The sequence below is a fragment of the Notolabrus celidotus genome, chromosome 9 (genome assembly GCF_009762535.1).
Source record: "Notolabrus celidotus isolate fNotCel1 chromosome 9, fNotCel1.pri, whole genome shotgun sequence".
Lineage (NCBI taxonomy): Eukaryota > Metazoa > Chordata > Actinopteri > Labriformes > Labridae > Notolabrus > Notolabrus celidotus.
In genome coordinates, this window is record NC_048280.1 from 24,218,094 (window position 1) to 24,242,393 (window position 24,300).

Sequence of the window (24,300 nt, forward strand, 5' to 3'; positions counted from 1 at the left end):
GCATCAGCCACCACCCACAATCTCAACTTTTCTCCCTGCCCCTCCACCACCAGCACCACCACCCAAACATGTCCTCCAGCCAGGTTTATTATGCTGTTTCACGCGGACCAAAATTGCAGCTGCATGGAGAACAATCTGGAGCACATTAGCTCAGGCGCTGTGATTTATAAATTGTTTCTCAGGCCATAAATCCCTGCTGTAATTGTGCACAAGCAGCCCTCTCTTTCGCCAGTCACTCCCCCTCCCTTCTCTCTCTCTCCCTCTCTCTCTCCCTCTCTCTCTCTCTCTCCCTCTCTCTCTCCCTCTCTCTCTCCCTCTCTCTGTCTCTCTGAGCAGCTTACAGTTCTGGGGTTAACACTAATTGTTTGCAGAAGTTTGCAGTTTGGATGGTGGAGAAGTTTGTTGTATTGTGGGGCAGATTTAAGGCTTGCAGATAACTTCAAGAAAGATAAACTTTCTGTGTTGTTTTTTGTAAAGCTGTCTGTAAACTCTCTCTGTCACGTGGTTTAGGAGCGACGTCCAAAATGGGACATGAGCATTTTGTCTTCAGCTCCATGTTGATGCGGTTCATACTCTGCATTCCTGAAAACTGTGTAATTGTAAGGGGCCTCCTAAACTCTGTCCCTGGGAATTTGATATTTACAGCAGCCCCAAGATCGTAATCACCTTGCCGTTCTTGTTAGAATGGATTGAAACTGAAAGATAGCAACAGCTGTATATATTGTTTTAAATAGCACGTCCAGCCATGAGTTCTCCGTCTGGTTAGTGTTAGGATGACATTTTTCACTGAATTTGCAACTGGATCAGCTTAAATAAATGAAGGCAAGATCCTCAAGATCATGTCTCCTCTCGAAAAATGCTAATTTAATATTGACTGAATCAAAAAAAGACTTCCTCTGCAGAAAAAACATCCCTTGGTTGTGTTTGTACTCCTTTGTTTTGCTTTTGAGAGACCTGTTGAACCGTAACGAGGCAGAGGACTTCATGACCTAACCTCATCTTGCCTTGTTATCTTTCTTAGACTTTTTCTCCAACCCCCAAAGCCCACGGTTGTTGATAATTCTTTACAAAGTTTCAGACATGAAGGACACTTGCTTGATGCAAACTCAAAATTTAATTTATGACCAAACTGATCACGTTTGCATGATTTAAGGCTCAATATCACTGTGCTCAGCGTAATGAAAATGAAGCCTGTTCATAGCAGGGGGAATGACTTTTACAAATGTTTCAGGTATAAAAATGCTTTGGCGACGCTCCAGACCTCCCTGCAGAATGCTGACAATACGCATAACTAATCCTTGGGAATGTCATGGTAGTAAGCTGTGCACTTTGTCAAACTTGTAGAAGTTTGTAACCACTTTTGAGAATATTTTCTTTTCCAGTTAGATCCTGTGTCACATACCAGGAATTATATTTCAACAGAGATTATTTGTAGGATCAAGAAGCATTACGTGTTAGTAGTATTTTTTGTGGTTCTCCAATATGCAGATGACACCATTTTTGTCTAATGTTTTCATGTTTCTAAAACTGATCCTGGTTTCATTTCAGTCTCAGGGCAGAGAGTAGAAGCATGCATGCAGTGTTTGAATGTGTGTGTACATGTGTGTTTGTGTGTTTGGTCAGAACTGGAGGGGAGGGCGTAAAAGAGGCGAGGAGTGGAGTGAGCGGGGTTAGCGGTGGGGTGATAGGGATGTCAGGTAGTAAAATCTGAGATGAGGCAGGGCCCAGAAGTCTGCGGGGCCTGGAGATTTGCGCCTGCACACTGAGAGCAAACACAGGAGGCATCTGCAGGCAGCTGTGTGTGTGAGTGTGTGTGTGTGTGTGTGTGTGTGTTAGTGAAGGGGGGGTTGTGCTGCTGCTCAGGACAGGGTGGAGGGGGTGTGGAGCTGGGTGGTGGTGTTTGGTGGTGGTGGAGAGAGGGAAAGAGAGAGAGAGAGAGAGGAGGAGGGGTGGACTTGCAGAGGGAACACAATCAGGCCTCTGTTTTCATAAGACTTGTGGTATGTGAGAGCAGAAACAAATGTGTTTAATTTAGGCCCTTTTTTTTCTCCCTTGCTTGCTTTCTCCGCTACACCCACTTGTGCCCACCTCAGTTTTTCAAAACTGACGTTCTGCCTTCAGGATGTCTCATTGCCTCTCCTGCCACTGTCAGCTGCTTTTAGGAAGTTTAAAAAAAGAGCCAAGAAAAGTTACGAGAAAAAAAACTACACAATCAGCCACTGTGCCCCGTCAGAAAAAAAGAGACACTTTTAGCAGACGCACTCAAATGTACTCTCTGAGGATGGGGGTAAATATTTATCTGGAAAACGAAGAGTTGAAGATTATTTTTGTGTCTTTGCTGAGAGTTTGGAGTGATTACCATGCTGTGGTATTTGCCCTGTTCAGTGTGAGGGGTGCATGCAGGACTTATTATTGCCTCCTAAAATCCTTGGCAGGAAACACTGTATTATATCGGTAACCCATGCTGTCTCCAGTCAATTTGTGTTTGGTCATAAATGAAAAATTCACCTCGCACTTGTGTGTCATTGGCGTAGTCTGGGACGTGCGAACCCTTACATCTCGACGCACACTTTTGATTTCGAAGTGGGGCTTTACAGTAAACATCCAGCCGAGCACTGCTAACCACCTCGTGTTCTGGAGTTAATTATACGGACGTTTATGGCTGTGACTTTCAATGAAATGAGGCTACTCCCCAAACAATAAAAAGCTGTGTTCCTGGACAAACAATGCCACAGGACATGGAGAAAGATGACATCTCTGACATTTGAGGTGTAGTCCGTCTTGACATCAGATCACACTGACATTAAACCAAGCGCTCTGTCACAATTGAAAGCAGATCTCCCAGGTACGGGAAACCACATAACTGACTTCACATAATTGACTTGAATAGCTTCGCACCCTCCTCTCTGTCTTTATGAGATGGCCTTGCACTAACCAGATGTATAATTATTTTCTTGTGTGTTTAATTATACGGTGAGTTTTATATGACCTGCTGGTGTGCTGCGCAACAGAATTACTCACTCATTCCTAACTTTAACCTTCGGCAGGCTGGAGAAGTTTTCCTTCGACTGCATCGCACCAGAAGTAGCAGAAAAGTCGGAGAGACAGATTAAGAACAGTGGCGGCTTCATTCGAGCCCTTCTGCCGCACTTAGAGCAGGGGATACAGGAAGCAGTAACTCAGGATCATGTCATGCTAAAGGAACACAAAAAAAATAAACCCTGATGCAAATTATTGCTTGAGTTGCAAAAATGCAAACTCCTGCTGAAGTGGCAGCTCAGTCAATGGGACAGAATGTTAAAGAAGCTTTTTGGAGGGGTTTATGTTGGCCTTGTGTTCTGTTAATGCTGCTTTATTAACGAAACAGCAGTAAATTTACTCCCAAGACTTTTCAAATAAACTGAATTTGATTGCCAGTTTAGCCTTGGGCAGAATCTGCATAAGGATGTCAGGTGATACCATTGCTTTCCTTCTTAAAGGGAAATTTTAGACATATTTTTTAACTACATAAACCTGTTTCTTATGTGTCTCCCGTGAAACTCCTCCACGTCTTGTCAAAGATAGCGCAGGCTGAGTGTCGACCATCTTGGAAATCTTGGACAAACCTTGGCGCTGTGTTGTTAGGACCTCCCCTGCGCTGCCTCCCCTCTTCACTCTCCTCTCTCCCCTCTTTGCACTAATAGTTCTTTTGTGTACAAGAGCATGTTAAGAGGCCAATGAGCCTGGCCTTAATAGGCCATGTTGCCATAGAAACCACGGCACTCTGGATGTCTGACCTTTGACCCAGTTTTTTTTACTGGCTGTGAATAAGAGTGCGGGACGACCAAGCAGGTCACAATAGAAGCCCGGCAAACTGAGGGAGTGCCCCTGTCATAGTCACTTAACTTCATTCCTCTACGGGCTAATGGACACTTCAAATGTGGTCGCCATTAGCGGGATGCTATCTCCACCACAGGACCAACAGGCTTCTCAGGGTTAATATAATGTAAACTAAGACAGCTCGCTGTATGTGCGACCTAAGACAGAGCAGAAAGAGGGAAAAGGTAGTTTTTATTTTTTGCACGGTAGCCGATTAAGCTGATTATTTTGGAAGTTAAAGAAAGAAGAAATAAATCCCACAGCACAGATAGAAATCTAAACAGCCTAGATTTAAAAAAGGAACTTTTTTCATTTCTTCTCTTTGTAACCTCCTCTTAGATAGCTTTAATTAATAACTTCCTCCCTGACTAATCTACTTACTTCATAGTGGACCGGATAATAGGACATGGTCCCCATTCAGAAAAATTTGCTGTGGCCCAATAGTGCATTGTAGCTTTGACCGGCTGAGCCGCTTGTCGTTTCCCCATCAATTACACACTAATTAGCACAATGACTGCAGAGGTTTGCTTAAGAATTGTCAATTTAATTGCCTCTAATGTTGGCAAACAATGAGCCTTAATGCAAACTCTGAGACAAGGCGGGGACTGCTTATCGCATTGTCTTTGTCCTGGAGGCTTTAATTGTGTTCCATGCATAGATCAGGTTGAGGTGTCAATGGCCCTGCATGAGCAGGTGATATCAGCAGAGCAAACCCGGGAGGGTCTGTTGTGCAGGGGGCCTGACAGGGCTATTGTCTGAGGCTGCTGTTCATATGGGCAGGGGACGGTAATTAACACCTCAGCCAAACAGCAAGCTGTGCGGCCCATTTGTTTTCTGTTGGGGGGTAAAAGAAAACAATGGGGAGGGGTTCTCCACACAGTGGGTGATTGACATTATCTGCTGGAGCGATCCATGGAGGCATTCCTGCTGCTCTGCTATTCACCACAAGTTGGGCGAAGCCATTTCACAAGCGTCAGGCTTCGTCTGAGCTGCCACTTTATACACGGTCGCTCTTTTATTTGTTGTTTGACTTTGTCTGGTTGTTTGCTTGTGATCAATTGACTTAAATCAATTCTGCATAGCCTGCAGAAACATGCCTGTTCTGGACAGAAATGGTTAAGAGGGCATCTGCTTTTTTCACGGAGTCAAAGCACTCTTGTTGCAACTTTGCACCTTTTTTCCTGATATAAAAAAGTTATCTGAAACACGACTTCTCACTTTACTTTTTGTTTGATTGACACTTTTTACGACTTCTCACTGCAGCCCTGAAAGCGGCAGATAGTTGCAAGCAAACTTTGGGATTTTTCTCCCCCTTTGGCAGAGTGTCTGACTTAGTTTGACAGCAAATGTCCAGACATCTGTCTCTTCTCGGTGCTCTGATGTTGGTCTGCAGTATGGCAGCACACACTTCAGAGATGACAAAGACTCTTGGCTGAGTTTTCCTGCGCTCTGTGAGAGCGATGTAACAATTAGAACCCAGCTCTGGCAGGCCACATGCCCCTGAGCATATGTTGCATTCTCTGTGTTCAGAAAACCAAAGGGCTCCAGTGTAGCTTTTTTGGAAAATTTCAGTGGCATCACTGCCACCTTTGTCGCATCTGGGTCCTGTAAAAGTAGCACAATCTACTGATGTCTATTCTGAGTGTTGGAGGCAGCAGGAAGGCTGGAAGACAATTAGAGAGCTACGAAAATGGATCAGCTAAACTTCCCTTTGGTTTCTTTCAGTACTCTGTCCGAGTCGATTTACCACAGCCCCCAGCTCCCTGACTGAAACAGACATTGCAATGGGCCCAACCATATGTCTGTATTTGTTTCCAATAAAATAAGGGCATGTGTAATGCATTACTAAATGTCTCACAGAAACATTGATATTGGCCTATCTCTAGTTTTAATCCTCTAAAAACACAGAATATCACTTAAGCCATGTCAAAACTGTATGAATCTTCCATTTTAAGTGCTGGCTCTCATTCAAACTTTTTTCCTCACACTTCCCTTGTTTTTTTTCTCTCTCTGTAACACTGAGAAAGTTTTTGCTGAGCAGCGTGGCCCACAATTCCTCGCCTTTTGTTTCCTGAAACAAGCTCACAGACCCAAACACCCTCCCCCTCCTTCTCTCTCCCTCTCATGTGTTAGAGAGCGGTGTGCTGCTTGCAGCTAATGTGACAGTGAGCGGCTGGCATTACCTGGCTGGATGTTTGGGGGGGAAAGTGTGTGAACAGTTTCTCCACAGGGCACACTGGCAATTAAAAGAAAAGTAGGCGCTCAGAAAAAAAACGCCCGGGGGTATGTTCCTCCGCGCTGGCAGAAGCTGTCAAAAAAAGGGACGGATCGGGTGGGAGAGCTGGGGTGGGCACGGCCGGGGCAAGACCAAACGTTCACAATAGCGCTTGTTTCATTTGTGGAAGGACTCATGATTGACATAGATTAGACAGAGAAAACTGCATTGTTTTGGATTTTCTCTCCGGAGAGCAGCATTCATTAGGCACCCTGCACACAGCAGAGGAAAGTTTCAATAGGGAGCTAGCAGCCTCTAAAAGCAACTGCCTCCTGACAGTTGTATGGACTCGGGCCCATTAGTTGGAACCTGCGATTCAGCCCTGAGCAGTATAGTGAAAACGAAGAGGGCTGATGTCAACTCCAAGAATTTCCCCCTCTTTTCGAAAGGGAAAAAGGGTCCCCTTCCCCCTGCCTGGGCGCTCTGTTGGACCCCAGCTGTCAGGAAACAATACCCTCTGCCTGCTCCGACAAACTCATTCCTGAAAATGTTTTTTTTCCCTCCTTCCCTTCTCCCTTTTCACCCCTCCTGCTATAATGTCTTTTCCATTTTTAACCCACAGCCATCCAAGCTTCCTTCCTTCTTACAAACCCAGAGTGATGAATGAAGTTTTAAAAATCACAACCTGAATGCATGACTCCTCCAGTTTGCTTGTTTGTCATCATTTATCCTGCAGCACCTTCTGGAAAGTAGACAAAGCCTTGCATATATTGTTTTTAACTTTTTCTCTCAGTCATTTTTTTTAAGTGTCAAGCACTATTTCTTGTCATTTCCACTCATCAGATGTTTGCTTTGGGTGGACGTCAGACTGTTTGTGCACAGGAATTTATAAGCGCAATGCTATGTAAATAAAAGCGAGAGTATACATTGCAGAATGATAACAGAGGATGCGTGCTAAGATTTTGCAACAGCCTCTTACAGGCGGAATTTATAACCCATAACACACTTCCGTACCCAAAAGGCATCTTAAATAAAGAACTGAACAACATGCGGGCTGGATGAGCATAACATAACCCATGATATAAAACCTTCTTTAATTAATTTGAAATTGCACCAGGGAGAAAAATCCACATGCATGACAAGCTGCTGTGTCCGGTATTTAAACTGATTCATAAACCAGATGGTCGAGCCGTGCTTTTGGAGCTCTGGCTTCATGCTATCTTCATTGCTGGAGGACAAAAAAAAACATGCTCAGCTTGTTGCATCAAGTAGTAAATCATAAAAAAAAAACCTCCTCTGCAGTACTTCATGGAACAACAGTAGGAACATGGTGTCTTTGCAAAGTGTGACGAGAAAAGAGTGAGAGCAAACACTTGCACAACCTGTCATGATAACTTTGATACCTATGTGGAGAAGCAGTGTACCTAAAACTAGGAGGGGACTAGTTTTCTTTGGGTCAAAAGGCCGAACCAATCGAGACAAACAGACAGGAGTGAGCGTGATGTTAGCAGCTCTGTACATGCAGCTTCCTTCCAGCTGTCTCTTCCCACCCGCTCGGCGATGGGCGCCCACAGCTGGCCTCTTGTTTTTCCCTGACAAACGGCAATTTCACAGTCCTCCACCAGTCCGCTGTGTTCACATCGCTCTGCCTGCTTTCCCCCGTGCCAAAACTGACTGTCTGACTCCAGCAGCAATGCGGGTCTCATACAGGTGTTTGGGCTGGACACCATTCATTCCACTGATACACAGTGTAGGAAATATTAAGTCCATTTAGGATAGCAACAGTAAACTCAGAGAAAGATGCTTCTTCTTTTGAAAGTTTAATTTTTTTCTCCTCTACATCATGTCCCCCTTACAGTGCATTTTATAAACCTACCATGAGGAGTTTTCTGCTGAATATAAAACAGACCTAAATGAATCCTGATTACCCTATATGAACATATGCAAATGAATTAATCAGGGATACGACTGATATTTTTTCTTGTAGTTAATTATAAAGGCTTCTGGGATCAGGAGTGCCTTTGCATAGATTTTCACAGTAAAGATTAACAGTGAGTTGTATAAAAGTAAGTTACAAGAAAGCAGGATTATTAAAAAAAACGTTGCTATTGCATGTACAGGACAAGATCAGCAAAGCCCCTGAGAGGTACCTCATCACAAGTCCCTCATAGAAGCATTGAGTCTAAATGTTGTTGATGTTTGTTGCCTGGTTCTGTTTTAAAAAGATTTTCTCTCTATCTCTCTCTCTCAACCACAGTACCTGCAAATGAAATGGCCTCTTTTGGACGTCCCTGGATCTGCAGGACTGAAAGACTCCCGTTCTCCAACACCAGGACATCTAGTAAGTGGATACAAAAAGATCTCTTTTAATAACAGGATCAAGCCTTAAACACTGTATATATGCCTAGGAAGTAAAAAAGTATTGAACAGGATTTTGTGTCATAGCTCAGTTCAAATATGGCTGCAGTAATCCTCAGTATTTCTGATTATTCCTTCATGAGCACACACTTGTCAGTTTTCTTAATTGACTGCATGCATCAGAAAGATGAAGAACAAGAGAACACATGATATTATAAAAGAGGAAACAAACATTTCTACAGTGAAATTATAAGCACATAAAATTACTTAACTCTTCAGCTCAGCGAATTCATGAATGAGAACACCAGCAGCGTCCCCGGCCTCCCCGCCATTATTTTGCAGCACTAATAAGATGTTTCCTCCGGGCGTCCTCCTACGAGTCATTCATCTAATTATCAGACAAATCATGTAAACTTATTGGAGGAATCAGTTTACTGCAAAGCATATAAACGCATTAATCAAACTCTCACCATAATGTGGTTATTCCTGATAATGAAGTCATTGTGTACATTTTAAATGCAAGAGTTCCCATCCATCTGTGTACATCTCTTTCCCACTACTCAACCCCTGCAGCACCCGCAGGCTGAACTGCTGAACACTACGTCTGTCTTTACCACAGTAACTCAGTCTCCATCATAAATCTCTCAAGTCTGAACCTCCTTGTCGTTCCTGAACTTTCCCACACAGGTGTGAAGTAGTCATCAGGGTGTCTCACTCGGGTTAGACAATGCGGGGCCTCAGCAGACCTGTTTGGTTTGTGGCTCTCGCTGAGGGATGTGTGTGTTCAGGATTAAAAACACGAGATAACACAAAGCCTGGAGAGTTTATCTAGCATCTCACCTGTTAGATTGTATCATGGTGTTTTCAGGTCCAGGAAGTCTTGTTGAGCAGAAAAAACACTATCACCACACTTGAGTAAGAAAAAAAAAGAGCTGTTGTGACTCAGCTGCTTGACCTTACATATCCCGGCTAGACGCGCTCGCTGAGTTTGTGGTTGATTCGCTGGATCACATAATCGCAGTGATGCACATGACAAAGTCTTCATTGAGCACAGTCAAAGGGAACTTGTTGTTAAGGAGGCTGAGTTTGCTCATGGGAATCCAGGACTGACTTAAGTCTCAATAGAAACCAATTAGAGATATTTTATTAGAATAAATGCTGACCTGTTGTTGACCCTGCTGATTTTTTTACTCCAACACAATGAAGCTACTGTTTGATGTTTTCTCGCAGGAAACACTTTTTTGAGTAATCCAGCAAATGTGTCACACTTAAAACCTGGGGGACAGAATTAAGAGGAAAGGTCAAAACAATGAGTACAGTTGAATTTAAAGGAAATGAAAGTACGCTGAATGAGGTTGACTTCTTGTGTTGGACTGTTTCTGTTCTGTCCTTCAGTGGTTGCTGCTACTTTTCATGTGGCTCTGTGTTTTTCTGTCAGCCTTCATCTCTTTAAACAACATTAAACCAGATAAGTCAATACGGGAAGAAACATTGTACGAGTCTGAGAATGTGAAGGCTTTCACTTGCATATCCTTAATCATGTGCATTGTGAAGTTTGAAAGGTTTCGCTTTCCCTGACTATTTCATGCACATATGAACTGATAAATACCTCTACAGGTTAGGAAGAGGCTTCTTTTCATACTGAGGGAACCGCAGCTCTATTGAAGGCAGGCAAAGGCCACACACTTTAAATGAAACACTTAAACCGCCAGAAGAGGAATATTAGATGACGTTATTTTCAGTTCTTGTTACTCTTCATCTTGAAGTAGTTTTAAAGGTGGGGAAGTTCATGAAGAGTGTAACAGCTTGCAGTATGTAAACTAAAAGAGGAAGCTGCAATGCTTGATCTGCTGACCTGTGCTAGCAGGTCATTTGATGTGTGCTGGGAGGCTCTGATACCGGGCACGCTGAACTCTGGAGCACAGAGGATAGAAAGCGAAACACCCCGCTGTGGCCTTACCCCCCACTCTGGGCCAGGAGCCCACATGCCCCTCTGCTGTGCTTCTGCTGACAGGGAGCCAGGCTGATTATGTGCTCATTACTCCAGTGGAGGTGGAGCGAGAGAGAGAGGGAGAGAGGGAGCAGCAGGCTGGCTCCCCAGGCCTGCAGGCTCCCCAGGCCCCCACACTACACTAATGAGAGCAGGGGGAGCGGATGGGCACACACAGGGGGCCAGGGATTACTGCCCAGGGCCAAGAGGAGCCAGAGTGAGAGAGAGAGGAGACACCAGCGTGGACTCTAGCTGCAGACCTGTGCTCCTGCAGTCATTCTGCATGCATGTGTTAAATCTGACAGCTTTGTTTTGTTTTCTGATGGAACATCTGTCAAGACCTGCTTGTAGCCACATGCGTGTCTTATATGTAACATGCATGTCAACTATGCGTGATGTTAGTTTGCTAGAAACAGATTTTAGAAGCCTACTCAGTTAAGCAGCTCTGCAAATGAAGCAGTCATCTGTTAGCGAGCCACCACATGCAGACAATGCGGAGTCTTTTTTTTTTTGAGAATGATATCATCTAACATTCCTGCGTATGCCAGAAGAAATCAACGCAATTATAGTTAAAAATTGCTTTGACATGTCAAGTGTTTTTTGGCAACAAGCCAAGAGCATGTAAAATAAGAAAATCTCAGCATTCAGCTGATCGGGAAAGTCCAGGGGAAGACCATCGTGTCACAGCGCAGATTGGGTCCATAAGGCCTGTATGCTAATCGCAGCCCGCTCTGGCCTGAGATCCTCAATTATTCAACAGACAGGTTTGTTTAGCATTCAGTAGGTACTGCTTTTTGCTAGTAAGGGCGGTGTGGTGGTGGGATGACTGGGAAGATGCTTTCCTGTGAACACACCGAAGTCCACCGTACAAACACATAAACACACACATAAACACACACACACACACACACACACACACACACACACACACACACACACACACACACACACACACACACACACACACACACACACACACACACACACACGTCCAGCACCCAGCACCTCCAAACCCCCATATAAGCTGCGGTGTTCAGAGGTCTTCCTCTTCATGAATTATACATCAAAGAGGCTTCAGGGCCAGGTGAGGCAGCACAGGAACCTGTCAGTCCATCAGGAGTGGCTGAGCTGGACCAGAGAGGAGAGGAGAGGAGAGGAGAGGAGAGGAGAGGAGAGGAGAGGAGAGGAGAGGAGAGGAGAGGAGATAAGAGAAGAGGAGAGGAGAGGATAGGAAAGGAAAGGAAAGGAAAGGAAAGGAAAGGAAAGGAAAGGAAAGGAAAGGAAAGGAAAGGAAAGGAAAGGAAAGGACAGGACAGGAGAAGAGAGGAGAAAGAGGAAAGGATTTAATAAGAGGAGAGGAGAGGAGAGAAGAGGAGAGGAAAGGATAGGATAGGATAGGATAGGAAAGGAAAGGAAAGGAAAGGACAGGAGAAGAGAGGAGAAAGAGGAAAGGATTTAATAAGAGGAGAGGAGAGGAGAGAGGAAAGAAAAGGAGAGGAGAGGAGAGGATTTAAGAAAAGGAAAGACAGAAGGAAAGAACAGAGAAAGAAGGAAACAAAGGAGAAGGGGCAATGTAAAGGAATACAAAGTAAAGGGGGGTGCAAAGGGAAAGTCCAGGAGAGGAATGTAAAATAACTAGGATAAGGAGATAAGTGGATAAGAAATAGAACAAATTGAAAATAAAAGAAACCAAAACAATACCAGAGGAAAAGAGGGCAGAGGAAAGCAAATAGGAAAATATTAAAGGAAAGGAGAGAGGAATTGATTTTGAGATGAAAAGAAAAAGAAAGAAAAGAGAGGAGAAGGATGGGGGAAAAGACAGCAAAGAAAAGAAAAAAAAGGAAAGATGATGATAGACAAGAAATGGACAGTAAGGGAAGTAGAAGTCTCTTCTGTCTGAACCTTTCCCCTCTCACACTCATCCTGAACGGCACGACAATTCACAGTAATTAACGCTCTCCTGATCATGATGTCAGAGCTGCTCACTTCCTCCTCTGAGCTCATTCAGTCACTTTCAGTAATTTCCGTGTTAGTCTGGATTAGACCGAGCTGAGACACCTTAATGAGGGGGAACTGACCCGGGTGTCCGTCCGTCACGTACTGATCAGATCAGGACTCAAAAATGTGCTGATCTTCACTTACGAGAATCACCCTCTTTGTTTAAATTTTGTGTTTATGTCTGGAGTAATTGAGACACAGAGGGTCCTGGTCCTGTCAGCCTGTCATAAGTCACTTACTCAGCGAGCTGTTTAAGTGAATTCAAGTGTTCAAGTCTGGAGCAGCATTCCTCAGATGCCTTTTTGTCCTCCTGCATGTACAATCTCTAACTCTCAGAGCTTTAAGTTGAGATATTAATTGAAAATGTGCTTTTTTCTCCTCTCTGAGCGATACATGTGCTCGCTTTCGACCCATATTCTGTGGACAGACCTTTGACTGGGGGTCCGGTGAGATTTTCTCGTTTTGCATTAGGCAGTGAACAACCGGGATCCATCATGAAATCAAAGGCTTTGAGAGGACTGAACTGAATACTGATCTGAAGGTCTGCAGTCCTGCTGGGCCACTGCAGGGATGAGATCCTCTTCAGAAATTGGATAAGGAAACTCTGAAGCGAACAGATTTAGCATTGCAGAATGAGTGATACAAGAAAATAATCGGAACGTGTTTGTTTATTTGCAAATACTCATCCGCACAGTAGATCCCACTGAGATTTGTCCATGTTTATGTCAACAAACACTGATTTCTGCTGATTTATCCAATAACCCCAGGGGATGCTGATATCGGTAACACAACACCGCATCCCTTTAAGCTAGCATATTACCGTTATCAACCTTTTCAGAGGCGATGACCAGACGTAAAGCACACGTTGTCTGTGATGAATGGCATACTTTCTGAAAGCCGTTGATTTTAAAGACATATGACACGGCCAGTTCCCCCTCTCTCACGTCCGCTTCCTGTTGGCGTTGACAAACAAGGCTTGGATTTCTCAGCATGCCAGGCATTCTTTTCAGCCCCGTCTTTCCTGGAGTTTTGAAAGGCCTCTGAGCCTCCCACCCAGAATCACCGAGCATAAAGACACACAAAGCTGCGGGGTTATTCAGTTTGTTCTAAGCTCTCTTCCCCATCGGCTGTTTGCCTAGTAATTCAATTCAGATGTGCAGGATCCAAAAACATGTTTGCTTGAATGAAATCCACCCCTCCACCCACATTGACCAAGGACTGTGCTTTTCTTAGCGCCGTTCCAAGTTGGACAGCCAGGCGAGGTACTGCCACCTCGGCCTTTTTACTTTCAAACCAACTTAAGAGACGGACATCTTTTCTCTGCACCGCCTCAGCAACTTTCTCCTGTATTTTTTTCCTCTTAAACCTTCCTCTTACCACGTCTAATCTCCCTAAAACCAGCTCTGGGTGTTTTCACTTTCTTGCTCAGAGTTATGCACGGCTGCAGACATGTTTGCAACAAACCTGTCTATGTTGAGAGCATGCTTTCTGCCTGTGGATGGAGATACCATCTGGTTCCAGGTTGCCCTTTATCTGTCCTATCATGTAGATGTTGTTTATATTTAAAACACAGCTCATGTTCCTTGTGGTTTCCTTATTACGCTCATGAAACCAGACGTATGAAGCTGTCATGGGCCTCAGGAATATAACCCCTACACATGAGGCAGAGTGAAAGAAGGCATTGATACATGAGTGTTTGGTTTAAAGTCATGATTTAAAAAAAACACATGCTGTGCTTTTGGAGCTCCATAGAGCTTTTTATAATCCAAATTAGTTTAAAGATGATAAACTGTGATTTAAATCACAAATGTCCTCATTAAAAAGAGGAATTTGCTTGATGAATTAGCCATCCTTGTTCTCAGTGGAAAAACTCTGGCAGGTAGGATACATTTCAGACTAGTTCTGCATGTGTGCAACCTGCTAACTTAATTTTTCTCCACATTTTGATCTGAAAGGCAGCCCTGAATCAAAACTCGTGCATTCAAACTTAGAAATATGTTTAGAGCGCACGATTGGTGTATTCCAGGATATGAATAATTGATAGGCATCATTTCAAATTCTCACTGAAGTGCTTCCCAAAATGTGCTGGCACCCAGGTCTAGAGGTCTTGAGCAGCCCTCACAATATAGGAAAAACTCAGGCATATTTTGCACCAAGTCAAACAACAAAGCACAACTCAAATATACATGACATGTGGGACCTGGGATTTCAAACCCGGCATGTCGACACTATTTCTGCCTTGAAGCTTTATCAAAGCGTTTCCTGTGTTGTTGTGTTCAATCGTGTTTTCTGCGCATCTTCACACGCTTTGACCTCGTATGCTCCGAGTCTGGAGAAAACCAAGACAGCAAAGTGATCTTAATATAGCCATGTTTAACACCAGTAAATATTTTCCTCTCTCCGTTTGGCATTAGCAGAATCAAAGCGTGCTTTAGATCGGGGGAGAAACCAATTTGCTTAAGGTTTAGAAAGAAGGAAAAGGTTTGACTGTGTGAAAAAAATAGGTGGCAGGAAAAGAAGGTAAGATTTGGAACAATTCTGAGCAGCGTGAAGCAGGAGAGTGTACAGAAGTCTCAATGCAAACCTTGTTCCCGAGCAGACCACATTGGAGAGAGACGAGAGGTTGAGGAGGGGGTTGGGGAGGGATATTGAAGAAAGGTTAGCCTAGAGGAACAAGACTCCTTTCTCCCCCCCACCCCTTGACCCTCCCATGTGACAAGTCGAGCCAACAAGTGCTCCATTCAGTGCGGCAGCCAGGGGAAATGACTGCGAGGCTGAGTGAGGCCTAATGAAAGTAGAGACGCTGGTTATTATTGTTATTGTCTTCATCATCATCATCATTGTCGATACAATTCATCTGAAGTTACACAGAAGAGTCGCAGTGTAGTAACACGTGGTGGTTTAATCCACCCATGGGTGTCAGACAGAGTGGGAGATGATGTCTCCACTTGTTTATGGCTGCTTAGTTTACCTTTGTGTGATTGTGTTTGTTTGTGGCTCTCTGCTGTGACTCTTGGACTCGGTGGCACTGTTGTTTTTCTTGTTGGGCTGAACAAACAGTTCTCTCCTCAGCTAAACGGCCGTAATGGTTTTGGCATGTGTCTGTAAAGCCTTTTTTAGTGTTGCTTGGTGCTGGTCCAGATTGCATCACAGGGCTGGTCACACGCACAGACTGTGATGTTTACCATGCAGTGCTTACACACATGATGGACTGTTTACTAGCATAATTTCTCCATAACATATCACCTTGTATCCAGGCATACATGGTTTATGAATCACTATATTTTAAATGTTTTGTGTAATATATGTGTTACATATTGTCCTCTACTGACTCATTTATGTCTCTTCTTCTTCTGTTTTTTCTTCCATCAACAGTCCAATAAAGTCCCTGTGGTACAGCACGCCCACCACGTGCACCCACTGACGCCCCTCATCACATACAGCAATGAACACTTCTCCCCTGGGACACCGCCAGCACACCTTTCTCCCGAGATCCTCGACCCAAAGACAGGTAAAGACTTATGGATGGATGCTGTTTTAACTTCACTACATCTGTTTAAGTCATATTCAACATAATCCTGAGATGTGCCCATAAGAATGAAACCTTTGTCTTCAGGCAGGTTGAATTCATGACAGGATTTAATCTAGACACTTATTACAGGGTAATAACAAGTCTTGAAACCTGAAAGGAACCAATGTGTTTAATAAGTATTACCTTCTATGCAGCTTATTATGCACATCTTTTTTCCACCTTGAAAGTTGGTCACTCATAAATTCCTCAAAGTAGATTCACCCTCGCTACCTGCGAGTAACACGGCTGCCTTTCACGTAAATACTGGATGGAGTTACAACAGTACAAGGAAGAGGATAGAGAATAAACTTCTATGGGATGTTTAACAATGTTGTGATAACTTAAATTTTTTTTCCGTGGCATGTCAGCCAAACACATTTTGAAGCTGTTTTTTTCTCTCCATGGCACCTGCAGGTATTCCTCGAACACCTCACCCATCAGAGCTCTCTCCGTACTACCCGCTGTCTCCTGGTGCTGTCGGCTCCATCGCACACCCTCTGGGCTGGTTCATGCAACAGTGAGTGTCTTTAAATCTTAGATAGGGTTTATAAATTTAAAGTACTGATGTTGTCATATCAGCTGTTGGCAAACAATTTGTAAAGCTTGAGGAACATTTAAGATGTAGACTAAATCTGTTTATTTTAGAAATAATAATTGATTGGTAATTACTAGAAGTCAAGTATAAGATGATCCCACTTTGCACAGATATATCTGATAAAAAACCCTGTCTTATATCCGAGTCATTACAGTATTCTGTTCAAGTTCAAGTTAAAAGGCAAGAAGAAAAACATGAATAGTCCAAATGATGTTTCATGTTGCATATCTTAAGGTGCACACCATCGGCAGAATAACAAACTCAAACATTTGAATTCACCAGAAAGAACTTATGATCATTTATGGCTTTCTCTACCGCTTCTGTAATCAATTATTACTGTGCTGTTCCACAAGTAGGGGATTTGAGTAGATGAGGAGAGGGTTAGTGCTGCTGGGTTCGCTGTCAGTTTTGTTTGATCCACCTCGTACTGCAGTTTTCACTCACTCTGTCTCCCTGTCTCTCTCTCCCTCTGTCTCCCTCTGTCTCTCAGGCAGGGTCAGTCCATGTACTCCATCCCTCCGGGGGGATTCCGTCACCCATATCCAGCGCTAGCGATGAATGCATCCATGTCCAGGTGAGCAGATCAAGTTCAGCAACACCCTGACCCTCCCGAAGGGGGAAACCTAATATCTGTTTTTTTTTTTCTGTCCCATGGTGTAATCATATTTTCCTGCTGTTTCGCCAGACTTCTTCGACGTTAAGTCAAATAAAATGCGAGTGTGCTGTTTTAAAGTTGCATTGTTTCAAATTCTAAGCTTCTTAAGCAATATTTAATGGAAAATAGCATACACAGTATATATATTTTGGAAAACATAACCAGGGCAGAGACTTTCAGTAAAGTGTAAGTCTACTACTGACAGGTTCAGCTTCTTAAACAGACTGAGCACATCATTGGCATTCAGCTCTGCTCTCCTGTCTTTTCTCTCAGAGCTAAACTTCTGTGGTCAGGCCAGTGTTCTTAACCACACACACACACACACACACACACACACACACACACACACACACACACTCACACTCACACTCACACTCACGCACACGCTCACATAATGCAGAGATGAAAGGGCCAAGAATCGATTAGGACAAATCAAAGCTCATCTGAACCTACACGTCCCATCAGACTTAACTCTCTCGCCCTCTTTGGAAATAGAAAAGATTTGTAGCGGGCCTTCCGCTGGTAGCATGAGAGGAAATATTTAGAGGGTTCTGTGTGATCGATAGCAGTTGTAGCTCCGTCCTGGGACAGGCTCACAACCATAGGAACATAGCTCATGGAAGCACCCGATTTGATTTATGCCAAATGTGGCACAAATCAACATATATTGTCATATTATTTATATCCCTTAAGATTTTAAAGTTGTGTTTATGGAGTATAAACGAACGAAGCAAGTAAGAGAACAACTTAATGGCACCGGCATCTTTTTTTTTTATAAATATGACCACATTACATGAAGACTGTTGGGAGATTAATTTTCAAAATATTTGTGTGCTATCAGAGTTTCTCATCAGGGACTAAGCTGGATATTTACAGACATAGTCACTAAGGGAATAAAATGGCACCTCCTTGCAGCATGAATTATTAAGTGCTTTAAAGACAGGATGAAAAAATAAAGCAACATTTCAGTTCTTAATTACAGACTTTTTTAAAATTTTAAGTTCTTCACTCACATTTTTTATTCAGAGAAGGATTTATCTTCTTTATCTGGGCGGATGTGGTCGTGTTTGACGGTTGTGAACATTAAAAATGCCTCTGTACTGAAGTGAAAACTGTGTCTCTGTATAAAAGGGGGAAAATGAGATAAAGCTGATGACTGCGCTCACCTCATGTGAGCACAAGGCTTTATTGAGCCCTGTGTCTCATGATAAAGTGTGCCATGTCAAAGAGTTAAAACAGTTGTTTCCTTTGAACCTATCATTAACTCCAGTCTGTGACAGACTCATATGGAGCTTAATTTCCCCCACCGTTCATCACAATGCTCCTTTGTGTGAACAATTGGAAATAGAGGGAGACACTTTGTGAAGGTGTTCTGTGTGGACGGCCGTCTCCGTGGTCTGGAACGTGGCACGGAAAGTGGTTTCAGGTGTCACAGCCATGCTATCGCCATGGTAACAACACACTCCACTTTTTCTTCAGCCATGTCTGAATAAAGGAGCTTTTGAAAAAGTCTTTATTTGAACAAAAAAGCAAGCATTTCCTTCATTGTGTGGGTGAATTTAGTCTAGACGGATGCAGCAGGCGCAGTGAGTTTCAGCCTCGGGGTGAGGCAGGGCAGCAGTGAGGAAAGTTAACTGAACCTTTTCTTTGTCAGGTCAATGGAGGTTCGCTGTTAAAACTCCTCTCCTCTTTTTACCCCCTCAGTTTGGTGTCCAGCCGTTTCTCCCCTCACATGGTGACTCCGCCTCCGCACAGCCTCCACCAGACCGGCATTCCCCATCCTGCCATCGTCTCCCCGGCCATCAAACAGGAGCCCAATGACATGAGCGCCTCAATTCATGCGTAGGGACATCTGAAATAGTGTATCAAAGTGTGCACAGTATTTCCCCCCCTCGATTTCTTCTCACACTTTATTAACAGCATTGTTTCTACGTTTCCGATTAGCAGGAAATCCCCTGTTCCTTCGAAGAAAGAAGAGGACAAGAAGCCGCATATAAAGAAACCTCTGAATGCTTTCATGCTGTATATGAAGGAGATGAGAGCCAAAGTGGTGGCAGAGTGCACTTTGAAAGAGAGCGCCGCCATCAACCAGATCCTGGGAAGACGGGTAAGTGGCACAGACACAGATGTGCTTTTGAGTGTAATATATATTTATATTTATATACTTGTGTGTGTGTGTGTGTGTGTGTGTGTGTGTTTTACAACCCTTTGATGTCTCCTGTTTGTGTCTGCAGTGGCATTCCCTGTCAAGAGAGGAACAAGCCAAATACTACGAGCTGGCCAGAAAAGAGCGGCAACTGCACTCACAGCTCTATCCAGGATGGTCAGCACGGGATAACTATGTGAGTAACACATTACCATAGATCAGATCTTGTCAAATAAACACTTTTATTCCCACATGAATCAGCCAAATGTGATTGCAACACTTAATAGTACTTTCTTTTGAGTCATTTGAGGGGTTTACTTTCACTTTGAAAACAGTTTTTAACGGCATTGTTCTATCTGAGCAGGGAAAGCGGAAAAAGAGGAAGAGAGAGAATAAACCCGACTCCAAACCAGAAGGTAAGAGGCCTTTTCTTCCTGACCACCTCTGTTTATTTTATCTGCACAAACTTGAATAAGAAAGAAAAGCTGTTGAAACTAGTGGTGAGAGCTTTATATTCCTGTGCAAACTGTGACCCTGCTCCTTTATTGTGTTAGTTTTACCCTCACTTTTCTGCATGCATTCTTTCCCTCACTAACACACACTAACTTCTCTCCCTGCTTCTATACTTTGACAAGCAGCTTATGAGGTTCAGTGCTAATAGTGGCAGGTATGTCTGCTGTGTTGCAACATAGTGAACATTGTAATTCGCCAAAATAAGAGTGTTCCACACCCCAGTGCACATTTTAATGTAGTGTGTCGTGTTTTTGCATACCATCTGAATCGAGTTAACATCCTGTTTCACTCCCTGTTGTAACGTGATACCAAGTTGATTCGAACATGTCATGTTTCACAGCTTTCACCGCCATCGTCGTCGCTGTTTTAATAATCACTCACTTCAGTCAACCATTGAGGGACATGAACCAGATTTGCAGCCAGCAGCAGATCCATAATTCAGCTTCTCTTCTCCTTTTCTTCCCCCAGACTTCTCCATAAGAACCAAGAAGCAGTGTGTGCAGTACCTGCCCTCGGAGAAGATGTGTGACAGTCCCGCGTCGTCTCACGGCAGCATGCTGGACTCGCCCGCCACTCCCTCCGCAGCCTTGGCCTCCCCCGCTGCTCCTGCCGCCACCCACTCTGAGCAGGCCCAGCCGTTATCGCTCACCACCAAACCAGAGGGGCGCATGCATCATCACTTCTCCCTACTTGGGAAAGCTTCTGGATCCACATCTTCCTCTTCCCCCTCTTCCTCATCCTCCTCTTCCTCCCAACCTGCCATCTCCATCCCCATTGGTACTTCAGGTAGCCATTCGACTACACCCATCCTCAGTCGGCCGATCCCCTTCACCTCCCTTCACCACTCCATGCTCTCCCCTCCCTCTCCCTTCCATCAGGCGGCGCTTCACTCCCATCATGCCTTGTTCCAGTCGCAGCCCCTCTCCCTGGTTACCAAACCGACTGAATGAAACCGCAAAGGCAATTTTTCCCTCATTTATTGTGCTGTATATTGCTTTTCTTTTAAATAGGTATTAGAACAAGTTTTTTTTTCTAAATAATGAAAAGGAAGAATTATTATTGGTCAATATTTGACCGTCTCCTTTTCTACATCTCTCAATGAAAAACAAAAATGTATTTTTTGTAAAGTTTACTGCAGAACTGGTTTCTTTTTTTGATGCATTTATCCATTGAACCTCTTGTATAAAAGAACCATTGTACATAAAGTTTCTTTATAAAACTCAAAAAGGAACAAAAAACATGTTTTCTTTTTAGCCAAAACCTGATTAATGTTAGTATTAAGTTGAAGTCATAGTACTGGCCAATAATTGCAGCCCCTCCCTTTCAATTCACGAGTGTGTGCCCCTTCTTTGACATGTTAAATAAACATTTGAATTGTTTCTTAAAAGAAATGTCTCTTTGCTTTTTTAGTTTGTTTTTCTCACTTAATAAGAAGACGATTCTTTAACAGGGTCATGCGGTTTGGGTTAGTGTACTCATAATTGTAACCACAGAGCACAACAAAATGATAACTGCCTTCTGTAGGCGTTGGATAGTAGATTAAATGAGCCCTATAATTTATTACAGCCACACACACACGTGATATAAAAGTCCAGAACACACCTTTCATTTTTCAAGTCTTGTTGTGCTGCAGCTCAAAACAGGGATCATCATTTCAGAGCCCTGCTGATGGTGGCAGATTTTAATGATTAATAAAGCAGAATTAGGCTAACCACAGTGGAAAATGAGCGTCTGATCCAGGGTAACAAAATGTGAAGCCTAAAATAAATACAAATAAAAAAATAATAGACATCTGCTCCCTCTCTGAGTGCAGCGTCCCACAACAATGACAGAAAAGCAGGTCAGCCTCGTCCCCGCACACCGAACCCTGCTCGGGTTCCCTGTTCCTCTCGCACTTTTTACTGCATCTTTATTCACCGTTTGGCACACGGCTTAGGCTTTAATTAACTCAGAGGTAATGGGATGGAGCCCTTGGGACCTCATTAGGCATTTCAATTAGTGAAAAATACACAAGGTAGGTTACAGTTTTTGGTGGCTTTGGAGATGAGGAGTGGTGCCAGGGATGGACCAATTACATCGGGGCAGGGGGGGGCGGCCTGGAAGAACCCACTGAGCCCACCCCCCCAAGTAAGTGGAAAATACTGCTTTTCAATTTCCCATCATTTTATGAAACTAACCTGTAAAGAGAAGAATCCAGGTAATAGACAGTACCATCAGTGTGCAGTGTCTGAGTGAACTGATATTAAGCTCCATGTTATATGCCAATGTAATGATTTCACCTTGACAGAAGTACCTGGGAAATAAGTGAGATTATCATTAATGTGCAGACATTTTAATAATTTGTTACTGTCAATTTCAGTCTCTTCCAATTTGAACATAACTTCACACAGGTGGACTGAGGGCATGTTTCCATTTCTGTCACCTCTCCCTCGCTCTGTTTTCAGCAATCATTAGCCATAATAATTCTTTGCTTGTTTGCCGATCCCTCTTACATCATTCCCGACACAAACCGTCACATCGTATCTGGTGTTGCTGCTGCCTATTTCACCAATCCGTCAGAGAAATTACAGGTAATGAGTTGTCAGCAAAGCCAGAAAATCTGCCTCCTCAAGGCCAAACATCCAGAGCGGTGTTCGATTCTCCTCAGACAGGACTGTTATAATGAAACTCAGTCCCCAAGTGACATCACATGTGCTGGTTATAGGTTGGTCTTTTAATAAGTAAAGTCCTCTACCTAGGCCTGCTTATTATCTTGCATTAACGCCGTAACATTGAAGGGAATCCCATTGAATCTCAACATGATTATTACCAAAAGTTTCATTGTTAGAATTCCTCACATTCATTGTGTTATTAATATCTATATGAAATAGAATAAACAGTGTATTATCTAAAGATTCCCATGCCCCTCTCCGAGTGTAATACAACGCTGTTTATCTCTAACAACCTACCTGGTTGCTGCTCCACTCAACATCTGCCATGTAAGCACGAGGTCAGATTTAATACATGTTAATTTTTCTCATTAAATTCTTCCAATCTCTTGCCAAGGTTCTTTTTTGGGCCTTCCTTTGATCTTGAATTTATTCCAGGTTAACCCTTGGGTAGTTCTCATGCTTAATAATGCACACAGAGATGTCATGTGATTGTTTTTTTTAAAAAGGAGATCATTTTTATTGGTAACCACAGAAAAACACACCCATCTAGTCTAAAAAGCGCATCAACACTGAGTATTTCCTCATAATATTCTGTTTTTCACATTGAGAACTATGTCAAACTAAGCAGAAAAGGCGGAACCATGTGTCTTCCATTGACTCATGACCTTATATTCCCATTAATAACAGGATGCAGTTTTTGCTTCACATGTGGTTACCCAAAGTGAAATTAATTGATTGTTTCAGTAACATTCAGCAAGCTTAGCAACACTCAGCTGGTGCCTTTGTGTGGATAGGTATGGCTGCTGTGAGCTTAAGAACCTCCTTAATGTATTATTCATACCCATTTGACCTTAAAGACGGAAATGCAAATGATGTTCAAGAATGAGAGGGATCATCGGACTTTTCAAATGTCAAATAGCCTGCCACAATTAAGACATATTCATTACAAGAACCCACAGGTGCCCCGCACCCAACTGAGATGTAAAACACCTCCAATTAACATTTTCATGATTATCTCACCTCTGAAGCTGCTGCACATCTGCAGCTTGAGTCCTTAAACAACTATTAAATATCCCTTTTATTGCTGAGGTGAAAGAAGAAGTCATTTTATATTCACCATTTTACTTACTGGTATTTTATTCTTCTGGTTGAATACTATTTTACAGCCATGAAACTGATTTTAGATGAAAACATTGCATTTATAGGTCTTGCAGTTACTTGCAAATATAATAACCTGGTGTCATGATGTGCTTGTGTCACATTGTATTCATTAACTGCACTAAATATCAATACTGCCATCTGCTGATGAGGTTAAATACTGACACAACTGTCTCATACTGAGTGAATATCTCCTTCATTTCAGCACCTGGCCTGTAGAGGGCAGTAATAACCCAAAGGTTTAACACTCGGTCCTCCTGGCAGATCATAATGACCAAAAAAAAAGATCCTTGTAGATTCAAAAAACGTCATTAGTGCTGTCTTTGTCTTTATAATTTAAGAACAAATAGGCTGCAGTTACAATAAGTAGTTTCACTTCACGTGTGTCCAATACAGAGTCCATTTAAAAATCCTATTATTAGTCCATAAAGCACTCAATGGTTCAGCTCCCTAGTACATCTCTGACTTGCTCACAGTGTATAACATGACCAGGATCCTTAGGTCAGCAGGTGGAAGTCTTTTAAATGTACCCAGTCAAATCAAGGTCCGGTGAAGGGGCCTTTAGTTACTGTAGTCCATCTTATTGGAACAA

At 43.1% G+C, this 24,300-nt stretch overlaps 1 protein-coding gene across 4 annotated transcripts in view; it reads left to right on the plus strand.

Moving 5' to 3' along the window:
- tcf7l1b (transcription factor 7 like 1b) overlaps positions 1-21,284 on the plus strand; it is a 32,710-nt gene extending 11,426 nt beyond the window's left edge. For 2 of the 4 annotated variants that reach the window (XM_034691037.1, XM_034691039.1), the window contains exons 4-12: positions 8,331-8,414; positions 15,795-15,930; positions 16,405-16,507; positions 17,076-17,159; positions 18,945-19,082; positions 19,185-19,347; positions 19,475-19,582; positions 19,751-19,802; positions 20,368-21,284. In XM_034691037.1, the coding sequence (XP_034546928.1) occupies positions 8,331-8,414; positions 15,795-15,930; positions 16,405-16,507; positions 17,076-17,159; positions 18,945-19,082; positions 19,185-19,347; positions 19,475-19,582; positions 19,751-19,802; positions 20,368-20,849 (1,350 nt within the window). In that variant the 3' untranslated portion in view covers positions 20,850-21,284. The remainder of the gene's footprint in view (positions 1-8,330; positions 8,415-15,794; positions 15,931-16,404; positions 16,508-17,075; positions 17,160-18,944; positions 19,083-19,184; positions 19,348-19,474; positions 19,583-19,750; positions 19,803-20,367) is intronic. The other 2 variants (XM_034691038.1, XM_034691040.1) reach the window with 1 other exon arrangement.
- The last annotated feature ends 3,016 nt before the right edge of the window (positions 21,285-24,300 follow it).